At 49.3% G+C, this 14,003-nt stretch overlaps 1 protein-coding gene across 1 annotated transcript in view; it reads left to right on the plus strand.

The window, feature by feature from the left end:
• The first annotated feature begins 3,004 nt into the window (after positions 1-3,004).
• P3H2 (prolyl 3-hydroxylase 2) overlaps positions 3,005-14,003 on the plus strand; it is a 73,173-nt gene continuing 62,174 nt past the window's right edge. Inside the window, exon 1 of the mRNA XM_086618280.1 lies at positions 3,005-3,460. Within this exon, the coding sequence (XP_086474406.1) occupies positions 3,005-3,460 (456 nt within the window). The remainder of the gene's footprint in view (positions 3,461-14,003) is intronic.

Genomic DNA, 14,003 nt, shown 5'->3' on the forward strand with positions numbered 1-14,003 from the left:
CGGGCTGAGTTGTTACATTTTTAGAATTATTCCTTTCATTAGAGGCATGAAGGATATCTCAGGCATCTTGGGGCTTGATTCAGAGTCGTAACATCCTAAACTAGTAATTGCTCTGCTGGGTGAAATCCTACCTTTATACATGCCAAGTCTTATAACCCAGCTCTTTTCCAACCCTAACAAAGCAAGCCCACCTTGCCTACCATGCTTTTGGCTGTAGCAACTGCATTGCTGAATTGTTATGGTTCAGATCTTCTGCAAGAACAAGACCTCAAATTGGAAGACCAATAAACTTTCTTCCATCCAGTGGTTGCCTTTTCCTTTAGGCAGCAAGCAGAGGCATAGAAAGAAGGGTGGTTGCACAAGCAACCGCACTAGAACGACCCAGAGACAGCCTGGATTGAGCGACTTCTATCTGACAACTCTTTCTGAGCTCTTTGCTGCAATTAGGTAGTGAGGAAGCATCAAGGTGAGGGAAAGCACAGACTTTTCTGAGCAAAGAAAGCATGACCCTAGGCAGGAAGATGGCAAAGCTGGGGTAGTGGCAGTCTGGTCCCAGAGTGAGTGGATGCCTACAGAGAAGCCCCTGGAGGAAGGGCAGCAGAATTGGGCTGCAGGGTGTCAGTTCTGAGAACCTTTTCTCTACTGTTTCAAAAAGGATTTTTAATGAAAGAAACATCTGGATCAGAAAACGCAGCAGTCTGAAATCTAACATTTTGTTTGACTTCGTTCTCTTTCCAGTCATCCGTGTACTCTCTGCATTCCATCCTACACAGGGCCTCAATGTTATCACTGCACGCGCAGAGATGTCACTGACTTGGAAACAATATGGAATTACATACAGTACTTCTGCACACAGATCATCTGAGGTGCATCGTTCAGAAAATGCACGCGAGGAGCCAGGTGCTTTATCACTGTGATCTGCAGCAGAGCTGACTCCCACTCTAAACTTGTGTAGTCACTAGTGGCACCTCTGTCTTATATCTAGGCAGCAAATCCTCAAGTGACCCTCGAGGTGGTTGAAGTAGCCCCCTCATAATGTCGCCACTGTTCCCCAGGAGTGCTGATAACCCTTCCCTTGCAAAAGGCTTATTCTGGACCTAAGAACTCGTATCGCATGGGCCAGCGGTTACAGCATGTACCTCTCCTGCTGGAGATTTCCCTTCAGTGCATTTAGAGTACCCTCTCCAGCACGCCAGTCTGGCAGGGCAGAAGGATGGACCTTTAAAACTTTTTGTGCCAATTTGCAAGAAAGCAACAAGGAAGATTGTTATGAAATCTTTGCCAGATGGGAAAGCTCTTCACCAAGAACTCCAGTAAATCTCCAGCCACGTGGGAAAAAGAACTTCCCTATGGGAAACTGTTGTAAACCAGACTCCATAATCTGATCACTTGCCCAAAGAGAGGGTGCTGAGCCCTGTTTCTGATCCTGGATGCAGGCACGTAAACAAGAAACAATTTGATCAAAGCCTCTAGAGCAGCAGAGGGGAAATCCCGGTATGACCGTGGGGAACATCTGGCTTGATGCAATAACAGAATCTGGACCACATAGGTTTCAAGGATCTCCCACTTACAGCTATTTTAGTCTATGAAACGATAGCCAGCTGATACAGAGATATTTCTGAAATGTCTGAAATAACTAAGGCCACAATCCCTGGTGAGAGACCCTACTGAGCACAGTGCTGTACGCACAGACTTTGGAGTACTTGAGCCCAGAACAGCTTACAGTAAAGCATCTAATGGGATCCAGGATTTGCCCATTCCCTTTCATTCAGGAACAGTCGATTTCAGCCAAATTAACTGTTCTAACATGAAAAACTTCTTGCTGACAGGTGTTCAACACCGAGATTTTTTAAAATGCCAACTAACATTTTTTTGTGTGTGTCACTAGGCTGCATTGCCAAACGTCTTGTCACAAGAATGCCTTAAAATTCATGCAAAAAAAAAAATGAGTAACATTTTTGGCAGAGTAGGGCTTTGCAACATTGGAAGAGAAAAACCTTGGACGAAGTGAGAGACACACAGCTGGGAGCTGCAAAGGCTTCACCAGCCACTCACTGTGCCCATCCCAGATGATTTATTTGCAGAATTCCCAGCGGCGGGAGGCTGTCGGGGCAAGAGGGGCCTGGGGTGGACAACCCAGCGAAAACGGCTCCAAGAAACAGTCTCACAGAGGGGCAAAAAAAGCATCCTGCAAATAACGACGCCAGCCGCAGGGATGTGGGGAAGCACGAGGAGGTGTGGAGCACGGAAGGGAAAAGAGGCAGGAAAGGCTGCTGCCATTTAAACCGCCCCAGGGCAATTTAAGTTTCACGACGTCGTCGAAAAATCCCTGTAGCCACGGGGCGAGCGGCAGAGCCGGGATGCTCCGAGCGGCGCCCGGCCGGTGGTTGCGATCCCCCTCCATCCCCGCCAAGCCACCACCTCGCTGCGGGGGGGCCGGGGCCGGGGCCGGGCCGGCGGCGCGGGCGGGGCGGGCCGGCGGCGCGGGGCCCTTTAAGAGGTGCCGGCGGCGCGGGAGGGCGGCACAGGGCCGGGCGTGCAGAGAGTCGCGCCGCGGCCCCGCCACCGCCGAGGGCAGAGCCGCAGCGGAGCCCCTCGCACGGCCCCCGGATCCCCCTGCACCGAGACCCGTTGCACGGTGCCCGGCTCCCACCTCGCGGACCCCCGGGCTCCGCCGCACCTCGCCCTACTGCGCGGACCCCCGGATCCTGCTACACCGAGATCCATTGTACGGTGCCCGGATCCTGTTGCACGGACCCCCGGACCCTATCGCACCCAGATCCGTTGGACGGTGCCCGGCTCACGTTGCACGGACGCCCGGACCCCACCGCGGCGGACTCCACAGCACGGACCCCCGGACCCTACCGCCCCGCCCCCTATTGCAGCCCGCCTCCGGACCCTATCGCTCCGAGCCCCGCTACACGGCGCGCGGACCCCCCATTGCACCGGACCCCCACGCCCCGTTGCTCGCACTCCCATCGCACGGACCGCCAGTGCGGCGGGCATGGCATCCGGGAGCCGGCCCTGGGGGGCCCTGCTGCTGCTGCTGCCGCTGCTGCTGCCGGCGGCGTGCCGGGCGGGCGGCGGGTGCGCGGGGGAAGGCGGCCCGCTGGAGCCCTTCGACAGGCTGTACGCCAGCGGCGTGGAGGCGTACTACGGCGGCGACTTCGCGGGCGCGGCGCGGTGCCTGGAGCGGGCGCTGCGCAGCCGGCGGGAGCTGCGGGCCGCGCGGTTGCGGTGCCGGCGGCGCTGCCGCGGGCAGGTGCGGTTGGCGGCGCCGGGCCCGGGCGCCGGCGGTGACCTGCCCTTCTTCGGCTCGGTGCTGCGGCGGGCCGGCTGCGTGCGGCGCTGCGAGGAACCGCGCCTGGGAGCCGCCTCCCGCCACCGAGCCGCAGAGGAGGTGCGCGCCGACTTCCAGCGCAGGGTGCCCTACAGCTACCTGCAGCGAGCCTACATCCAGGTACGCAGCGCCCGCCCCGTCCCTCCTAACCTCCCCCTTCCAAAAGGTTACCCTCTCTTCCATCCTCCCGAAACATCCCAGGTGTAGTCCCCTCCTTCCACCTCTCTCAAGCAGCCCAGGTATGGTGTGTGTCCCCCTCCAGCCTCACCGATCTGTACCTGTTCCCGACACACAGCATCCTAGATGACAACTCGGACTCAGTCCAGTCTTGCCTTATCTGTGCTTTTCCTTTTTTTTTTTTTTTTTTTTTTTGGAGGGGAGGGATGTTTTTGTTTGTCTTTAGTGTAACATAGTGTAATTCTGAAAATGATCTGCCTTCAGTGGAGAGTTTGCAGACAAAAGCCCCCAGACCCTCTTCCCCCCGGTAACATACTGATGCCTGTGCCAGAGGTGTTTCTCTTTAAGACAAACTGATCTGATGCTCTATTCCAGGAGCAGGGACTGTGCATGAAGCTGGGGCATATAAAACCTCCACTGCCGGGATCTGATGATGTTATGTGAAATACTATACATGACACTGTCAGTATTTAGCAGCCGATGACACCTTGAGTATTGTCCTCTTACCCCAGTAACTTCTGCCTTGTTGCTGTTACCTTCCCTGAGGAAAAATGGTGTTATTCTTTGAACTTCCTTCCCAAGAAGACAAAGAAGAAAAAAACCAAACCAAAACAAACAAAAAAACCCAAAGAAACCCCTACCAGGAGAGTTGAGGGTGTTTTTCCTTCAGTTCAAGACTTGTGCTCTGTCAAGCCAGGTACCTGTAGTAAGTCTTCCTGTTCATGACTAGTAAGGACAGAAACTGAGGGAGTTTTAGTTCATGCCAAGCTGAATGTTTAAAACACGTCTAGAATATTTCCCTCTGGATTTCTGCTTTCTTTGAGTACGTTCATAACCTTTCAGTTGCTATAGGCAACTTAAGAGGTGAAGAAGACCTGCACAGCGGACAATGGGGAGGGTGATTATGCTGACATCCATTTCCAGTTGGAGCAGCAAACATCTGCCCTAGGCAGTGCCAGTTCCCGTGGTGCAGTGCCTGTTCAGCAGCAGAACAAGGAGGCACATCATCAGCTACTGCATTTTAAAACCTTTTGGAAAATCATAGCTGTGTTACTTGTTCTGTATTTCCTTTTCATTCATTGCCTTAATGTCAGTTTTACAAGTCAGGGATAGAACTTCGTTGGGTTAAACTCTAGTGCCCATGTGCTGCAGAGAGTTCCTGAAAGAAATCCTGGGAGTGAACTGGGACTATAATTTGGCTCATCTGTGGTCCCAGTGAAGCTGGCTGAATTTTCCTGGAGTTCTTACCCTGAAAGATGCTCTGTCTGTGTAATGTCACCATCAGTGGGAAGTGATACTAAATTTATCATGCTAAAAAAGTAAGTGATTACTCCTCCTGAATTCAAAGCCTTTCCCAGAGTCACTAAGGTTTGCTCACATCAAGCTCATTGAAAAACTTTCCTCTAAATTAGGAAATCGATTCTTTGTCTCCTGTTTCAGTAACATCAATATACAAAAATCCGGATGATTTGGGAAGATGGTCTATTCTTCTGTTTCTGCTTCTGCTGGGTCTGAGGGTTTTATTTTGCAAACTTATTTTGTAAACTTATCAAAGCAATGGTGAAAACAGTCTTTTTTGTTATGTGTGACTCATCTTAATTTGCTTTCGCAATGTCTGGGGATTTTATATTCGTGCTAACACTTTGATTTTCCCGCTCGCTGATGGAGTAGCGGATGTTCTTGCTGTTTGAGTGGATGCCTGAGTTTCAGGCACTGTAGCCAAGGGAAGATACTCTTTGAACAGAGCTGTTTGTGGTTTTAATACCTTTTTCTTTAACCGTTTCTGATGCCCTTGTGTTTTGTAAGCATCTGTCTGATCAGCTTTGTCCTGCAGAGGATCCCATAGCGGTTTGTCTCGCATCCTCACCCACTGCTGCCTGAGCATGAGCTCAGTTCCAGGATTGCTCTTTTGATCTGGCTCAACAAGTCTGTGCGCAGAAGAAAATGCCCCACATCGGATTTGCCTGCACTTGCACAAAACACGAGGTCTAATGTCTAATGCTTACATGCTCTTGGTTGTGAACCATCCCCTTGTGCCAAGGCTGAGTGCCAAGGCTTTGGCATGTCCCTCAAGGGTTGGGCTGTATCGGCATATGCACCCTCTGGGGAGACCTTGGCTGCTGAATCTGCTTGGATTTTTTTTTGTCTGAGAAGGGGAACTGCAAAATGGGGCTTGTGAAGAGCCCCCCTGCCTTGTGGTGGGCAGGCTGCACGGCCCCAGGGACAGCTGTTTGACCACCTTGTTTTGCTCCTTGAAACCAAAAAGGAAGTGAAATGAGATTAAATGTCCTGCTGTGTATCCTGTCCGGTCCCTGCCCAGGCTGCTTGGATGCTGGGCACTTGTGCAGGGTGCTGGTCGGGCTGGACAGACAGCAGGGGCTGGTGGCATTTGTGGTTTGAGAGAGGAGGAGCAGCCTGGAATGTTCTTCCCACCTCTCACTCCTGCTGACTTCTTGTTTGTTTCTCAGGAGGGGAGAAATGCGACCCTTCGGGAGGGAGTGACAAAGCAAGGAACAGATTAAAAAAATCGAAGGGTTTGGCTCTCATGCAGTGCTTTGAAAAATGGTGCTGAATAAATATGAGCTAATACTTGCAACACTCCTATGGGGTATGAAAAGCAAAGGCTTTTAGTCCTGCCAGATGTTGGCCTGCACTGTCTGTGCCTCTGCTGCTTTTGGGGCAGCGGAGCCACCCCGGGTGCCCTGGAGTCTCCCACCGCCTCCTGTCTCTCACTGCAGAGCCAGTGCCAGCAGAGCCTGGCCCAGACGTGGTGACGTGAATTAGTCTCTGCAGTGAATTGGTAGAAAACTGATGTTATAATTGGAGGTTTGTGACTTTCTTTGCTGCATACTGGACCGTGGAAGCAGCTGTGCTGGGCTGCGTTGCTCCTGCTTCTGAGCAGATGCTTCAGATGCTCCAGCACAGTGGAGGTGCATGGAGGTGATGATGTGGTTAGGTTAAATACCAATGGTATCCCTCTGTAACAACATGGCCTCTAAATCCATGTCATCCTGTCAGTTCCCTAAATTATTTCCTAATTTTATTTTTTTCCTTTGTACTTTTCTGAAATAGAAACAGCGGCCTTCTGAAGACCACTATTCTGTTTCACAGATGTGATCAGAGTGTTTTTGGTGACTCTAACATGATGTGAGGGGAAACTGTGGTGCCCTGCAAGACTGAGACAGCTTGTGGATTCAGCTGAGGGTGCCTATGGACTTTGGGCTCTGGATCAGGCCTTAGAGATTGACGGCAGTCCCTACAGAGTCTAGACAAATTGCTTTGAACAAGCAGCCTCAGTCCAAATGTGCTCCCAAGTTTTCTTTGCAGTTTCCAAATATGTATCATAAGTAGGAAAACTCCTCTAGGCAGGATTATTCCTAGAATAGCTGATTTTTTTTTCAGGTAATTTAGAAATGCACTGGATACAGCTAGTTGAGGCAGTTAGCGTGGGGTGGGTTTTGAGAAGATGTGGAAACAGAGGAGGTGATGAGAACATGGGATTTAACTCTTGCAGTGCATGTCGTGGACTCTCCAGCCCATAGAGAAAAGGTCTGTCAGTGGGTTTTTGATGTCATGTGCCATGGGCAGAAGGGCAGCTTGCCTTATGCTGGTGGCTCTCTGCTGTGTGCTGCCTGCTTAGTCTTTGTCAGTGAAATACCCTCTGGGCTTGGCAGGTGGGTGTGGGGAGGATCTCTTTGCCCTCTTAAATATTTTATTAATCATGTCCTCCTCGCTTTGCTGCGTTAGTCATCTTGTTTCTCCTAAAACCTAGCCTGCAGACCATGGTGTTTCTAACCCCTACTATTTGGGAGGGTTTCTAGCTCTGAGAGTGGATGCAGAAGGAGGAAACAACATACACCATGAGAGCATTTGCTGGCCATGAGCTGCTGACTCAGTAGCCATGTTGGAGCTTGCTGCAGATGGTCTACTGTGAACCCTGTGACAGAGCATCGCTTCTAGTCCTGGTGCTGACTCCTGCAAGTCAGCCTGGTCCAAAAATAACCACTTACCTGGAAAAGTTGCTTGCTGTATCAGTTACAAAACCAGGTCTTGCTTCTCTTCTATCTTTCTAACCCTTCTCTTGAGGTCTCCATCCCTTGTCTCATTGTGTTCCCAGCCACAGCATCCCCTGGCCTGTTCGCTGGGTTGCTGTCTATAGCCTGTTTTCGTTTTCTTTGTCTGTTGGTGTGCTGTTGCTGAGCACTTGTTCCCATTTTCTAAATATTGAGTTGCAGTGGTCTCATCTTCCCACTTGCCTGTGTGCCCTGGTGCATGTTGGTGAAGCACGGCAGGAATCGTACATATGTAGTCTGTAACCACCAGCCTTGGATCTAGATGAGGAAAAGCCTTTTAGTCTGTGCTTGAGTTTAAAACAATAAATAAATTGAGTCTCCAGCATGTATGGCATTGCTTCTCTCCGCCTCAGATCGTAGGTGGAGCAAAAGGTGCAAGAGTCTGACAGTATCTGGCTTATTCTGTCTTTGTCTTGAGTTCCTCCTTGAGTTCTGTTCCTTCAGTTCTGTTACCATCATGACTTCATGTGTTGCAAACATAAACGAATAATGTTTAGGTTTTCCCTGTTGTAGGAGAGACTGTTTATTTGTTCTTTAAAGCTGTTTCTTTTTGAAAAAAATCATCTTTTTCTGGTCACATAAACTTTATACAAGCAGCTTAATCTTTCTAGTGGTCTTGTTTGGGGACAGCTTTGACTTTACACTGTTTTCTTCTCTGCCAAATCTTCCACGCTGCAGGTGATGGGGCAGGGCTGGAGGCACTGCTGGGAGCGTGTCCTTGCGTCAACGCCGTGCCCTCCTGCCCACCCATGCCACTGACATTTCTGGAGTGCAACACAGACACAATAATGACTTGATAAAAGACCACAGGAAGCAAAAGAGAAGGAAATAGTGGGAGCCCAAGCTCACAGAAACCTTTGCGATACGGGTTATCACCCTACTCCAGTTGCGCTTTTGAAAACTCCCTGTTTATTGGAATCCAAACTCAAAGTGGGAGACTTGTGTATATAAACCTGGCCTCTCCACTCCCGGCTGATCTCTCTGTCTTCTGTCAGTGCTTATGTGAGCCTTACCACCAGCCATGCTTCGGCATCTGTCTCTGAGTGCCTGTAGCAAGCCTTGGGATGATTCTTAAGACATCTCCACCAAATTCTTTCCACCTGGAGTAACTACTCGCTGCTGCCCATCTCGGCACTGTTGCACTGGGCCAGAGTCTTTTGTCTCCTTGACAGACATCTGGATTACCTACCTAGCGATCGCAGAGTAACTGGATTCCCACCAATGTAGTCCCTTTGGGAATTTGGTTTGTTTCACTCAAGGGCTGATATTTTCCATGAACATTTTGTTCCGTTTTCCTTCATGCCGCAATGCTGCATGGACTGCAGCAGATAGTAGTGTCCTGTCCTGGAGTGAACCGCAGCCTTTGCGGAAAAGATGGTGGTTTCAGTTGTGGCATCTCATGGGTAGTGACACAGAATAACATGAAAAACTGCTACTTGAAAGTCTTTGTGAGAGCAGCCTACTGAGGCTATTTCTCACCGCAGCCACCACCTGTCCTGTGAGGTCTGCCCCATCAGTTGGTCCTGTTTTTGTAGGATTTATATGACACATCCCTATAGTAGAACTGTCAGATAATCATTATTATTTGGATTATTGCTATTAGTGATGTTTATTTATCTTTAATCTTGAGCATTGGTACTACTCAGATACTGGATAAATAAATAGATCCCAGGACTAATCTCTTGGAACGTCTCTTTATTTAGATTTTCTGAGAGCATTCCTAGTTCTCACCAGAGGGTAAATGTTAGTGCTCAGAAAGTTAAAATTATGTAGACAAAAATAAACTCAGTTTATGAAATGGAAAACTCTGAGTCTTGATGGTTGGGCTAGTGTCCTGGGTTTAGGGGAGGACTAAATATCCTGCCCTGAACCTAGGACACTGACCCAACTGTCTCTGCCTCTGTTCTTGCTGACCACTTCAAATGAATTTTTTCTGAAATGTTTCGTTTTGGATTGAAAGTATTATCAGGGAGGGAAAGAGGTGACCCAGTGGTTCAACACTGACACTAGCAAATCCACATGGTTTTGTGGAGAAGGTGAGCTAGCGGTTGAAACCAATGTACCAAGAATTACACTGGACTCCCTCACTGTCTTCACAGAAGACTCAGTCTTGACTTTTTGGGCTTGATTCTGGGCTGATGCTGACTAAAAGTTAGACTAGATGGTTGTAGTGATTTTCTGCTTTTTTTTTTTTTTTAATTATTATTTTTTAAAATAGGGCAAATCCAAAAGCAAAACTATGGTGTTTGCAAATTTCCACATCATTTCAACTGATAGTGAATTCGCACATCCCTGCTCAGCACTGCTTCGAATCAGGACATAACCAGTTAACACAAACTAGTCTTAGATCTGCTAAGTTCATTTCATGCAGGCTAGTAGTCAGCTGTTTGATGGCCAGGGCTACCTTTTTGTCTTGCCAAGTTCCTCTTTCTCACCTCATAGCCATACAGTCATGCCAGGGCTCCAAAGTATACTGGCAGCAGGTCCCAGCTTGCAAAATTTCTCATCTTTTGGAGAAAAAAAGATAAGTCTAGGTTCCTCTTATTTCTTGGCAATGCCTGGTGCTGTGGCTTGGGTGATGAAGACAGTACTGTGACTCACATGGCTTCACTGGATCTTTTGAGGTCTTGATCTAAAGGCATCCCAGTGCATGAGCTAGTTTAGCATCCCAGCTCGGGGTAAAACTGGGTGCTGATAGCGCAGGAGAGCCCATTGACTTTGGAGAACAGATTCCTGCTGCTGTGCTGGAACCTGGGAGCCTCCCCCTTCCCTGTTCTTTTATCTCTTTAGTTTCCCGTGGGTTTTTGCCCCTTGCTGATTGCTCATTGTGTGACAGCTTCCTGCGCTTGGTGCTCCTTGGCAGAGCCTTGCTGCTGAACTGCCCCGTCCATGTGCCGTGCTGCGCTGGCATTTGTTAAATGGCTTTTTGCACTGCCTGTTAATTCTCGTCCATATGTCTTAGCGAGCCCTGCTCTGGCTTCTGCCGAGTCCTTTTGTTGTCCTTGGCCACAAGAGTAACTAATGGCAGCTGATAATGACCTGCATGTGAATGAGCAATGCAATTTAGCCCTACTAAGCAAACTTATGCCCAGTACTCACTAGCTGTGCCTGAGGTTTCAACAAGGGTTATTCCCATTTCCTCATACAACTGATGATTTCATCATGGATGGCGTGGGCAGTAATGAGAAACCATCGTGTCAGTGACTGAGCCGTTTGCTGCCAATCTCCTGAGCGTTGCAGGAGCCTTGCTAGCCAGTGCTTGACATCTGGAGCAGTGGTTTCAAGGGCTGTTTATCTTAGTTCTTTCCTTTGGAGGTGATATGAATTAGTCACTGTGATTGGGTTTGTTCCTGAGGCGTAGGGACCCCTGCGCTCTGCATATGGCACATTTCCATGTCTGTAGTCTGGACCGAGGCCGAATTGAGTTTGGATACATTGATGTGAACCCGGGATGACCCAGCTGAGGGCCGTGGAGTTTCTCTGCCTTTGCACTGGGGAAACTGAGATCAGGATTTGGCCCGTGCTTTCTGACGGTAACTGATGGCAGGAAGGAGGGTGCAAAGTTCTCTGGATGCTTTTGTTTCCAGCCAATGTATCGGCAATAAGATATTGACATTTTTATTTCTTGGCTGCAAGCTGGTGATGACTAACGAAGGCAGGGGTCTGCCTATGTGTGGGTTCAGGCAGCAAAGAACTGTTCCTCGTCAGCCTGTGCCTCCCAACCAGTCCTTCTCCTTTCCATGACAACTGGTCAGTTAAACAGACCCTCCAGAGCTGACGTCAAGGGTCAGGGATTTGGCCACTGAATAATTATAACAACAAAAATAGCATCCCCTCCCTACCCCTGCCTTCCCACATGCTCCCGCTGAATCGCAGCTCATAAATGTCCTTTTTTCCCTTTATTGGACGGGAAGCAAAGCCCACATGTATTAGCTGGAACATATGGCAGAGTTTGGCTGCAGCCCATCGGTTGTGAAGGCCAAATACTCACTTGCAGCTTCTTGTTCACTTTTAAAAAAAAAAAAAAAAAAAAAAAGAGGAGAAAACCATGTTCTTTCAGGATGGGATGAAAGGCTGAGTCTGTGCTTGTGCTGAGATAGGAAGCACATAGGGTGTGGGACAGGACTCTGACATACTGTCATGCTGAGAACTTGTCCCCTTGCAGCGTGGAGGTGACAAGCTAGCCCTTGAGAGGCGGTCTGGTGGCAGCTGCCACCACCCTCCGCTCCCTGCCCTGATGCCGGTTCTCAGATCAGGCAGTTTGCAGACAGGCTCCCTAGGAGAATGTCATTACACCAGGGGACAGGGCAGCTGGTGGGAGGTTTTAAGTGTGGAGTAGCCACAAGCAGGAGAAATTTCTGTCTTTGTAGCGCTAAAGGTTTTATTAAGGGTGGGGGGAAACATCTTGGAGGTGGCAGAAGACACCTGAAGGAGCAGAACATGAAGTGATGTTGTCAGAAATGGACTCTCTGCACCACCAAAACATACCTTTGTCCCGAGAGTTTCATGCCAAGGCACTAACGTCAGATTTGTGCAGTGAGTGGTTTCCCTGAACGTACCGAATTGAATGACAGGGGCTCCTACGGGAAATACGTTCAGTGCTCAAAAACTGGGATTTAAGTCCAAAGCCAGACTCACGTCTGCACCTTTAAAAAAATCTTTTTTCCACTCTAGCAAATTGCATACTTAGGGTATGGAGTTAAATTTGGTAGCAGATCAGAAGCATGTTTTGGGGATGCTGATTGCTGTTGCAACCAGCTGCAGTTGTGACCTTGATCTCACGTCATGTCCCTGTAGAAAGAGGAGCCTGAGACCGTGCTCTGTCCTGTCAAGATCAGAGGCAGGAGCACTCGAATCCGGAGGACCTTCTGCCTGCAGCTTTGCTGCAAAAACAAAGGGTGGGCAAATCCTGCGTGAGAGCATTGCAGGTAGGGAGGGCACTGCCTAAACCCACAGCTCTTTGAGGTTGGGCTGGGCTCCGAGGGTGTGATGGGGAGATGTGCTGGAGTTCATAGCCCAGGACTGTGGGTGCAACTTCTTTTGAAGACGGAGCCAGCCGTATCCCTTCCCAGAAAAGATCAGCGTGGTACAGAGAGAAAGAGCTTGGAAAATATCCTTCAAAATATTTGCTGAAGGTGTTGCTGTGACTGCCCAGGGACTGAAGCAGAGTCTGTTCATTCCCTTGCTTAGAAAGCTCTGGTTTAAAAGTGTTTTTTGCCAAGGCACTGCCTGTTCTAAGGCGTATATATATTCTGGGGCATCCGTGTCCTGAGTTACTCTGTCTCTTTGGAAACAGATGAGAAACTGTGAAGTTTCATTGAAATAGTCTGAAAGGAAGAGCACTGACTTGTGGTACGTTGCACTACGCTGCTGCTGGAAAACACTCCTTCACCCAAGGCTACCAGCCTCATCTGCAGGATCTGTGATTAAACAAAATACCTTAGTGATGAGAAGGAAAGAGTGTTGTGTCTTATCCCCATTTTTCTCGGTTATAGATCTGTGTAACAAGTGCTTTTTTTTTATGGACTTATATTCCTGAGATGCTTCATAAAACAAAATGTTTCATTTTGTTCTTGAGAGTCTTTCTAGGGATAAAAATGGCAAAAGGACTCTTGAAGATGTGTAGATAGGTGATAAGTGATTGCTTTTTTTTAAGAACCCTATTAAACCTCGTTCTATTTTGAAGAAGCTGGAATTAATTAAAAACATTATTTTCAGAGAGTTTGCCTCACCCATATCCCTTTCAGGTGTATTGCAAAGCATCCTACCTACCAGGACGGCTGGTCTCTGTGTCGCAGAGGCTGAGAACAGACAGAAGTTGTCTCACATGTGGGCAGTGCTGATCCCAGGGAGGTATTTGCAGACTCTTAAACAAGAGTTGTGAGATGTGCTGATCTCTGGAGGTGGGTGAGGGAAGCCCGTTTGGTTAGAGGGGACTCACATCGCTTTCGGGAAAAGCTTTTATGGCTTGGTGGTGTTCCCAAGTCCTGCTGATCCCTAGTGAGAACAGAAGGCTGGGGCAGAGCTTGCTGCAGCCTGAGCGACTGCTGCTGGTGCATCTCTTGCTGTGAGTCTTTGTGGTGCAGAGCGAGCACGCTGGGCACAGGCACTTCAGGGTGCTGCAACAACTGCAAACCCCTGGTGTGGGCTGCTGGGAAAGCTGGTTTGCAGCCTCGCCAGGGCTGCTGCAGCACTCCCAGCCCTGGGGCAGGCAGAGGGTACCCACTCACACAGCTCTGTGCAGCTGTGAGGCTGGTTGACATGGTGCAGAAGGGGTTAAGCCTCACAGCTTGTCTCCAAATGGACTCAGTTGGGGATGGATGGGTGAAAATGCAGCCCCCCAGTGCCAGCATCTCTGGCATTGGTGTGCACCAGGGGACCTGGCGGCATGCATGGGCTTCTCAAGCAGACAG

Source organism: Tauraco erythrolophus, chromosome 11 (assembly GCF_009769465.1).
Source record: "Tauraco erythrolophus isolate bTauEry1 chromosome 11, bTauEry1.pri, whole genome shotgun sequence".
NCBI classification, from domain to species: Eukaryota; Metazoa; Chordata; class Aves; order Musophagiformes; family Musophagidae; genus Tauraco; species Tauraco erythrolophus.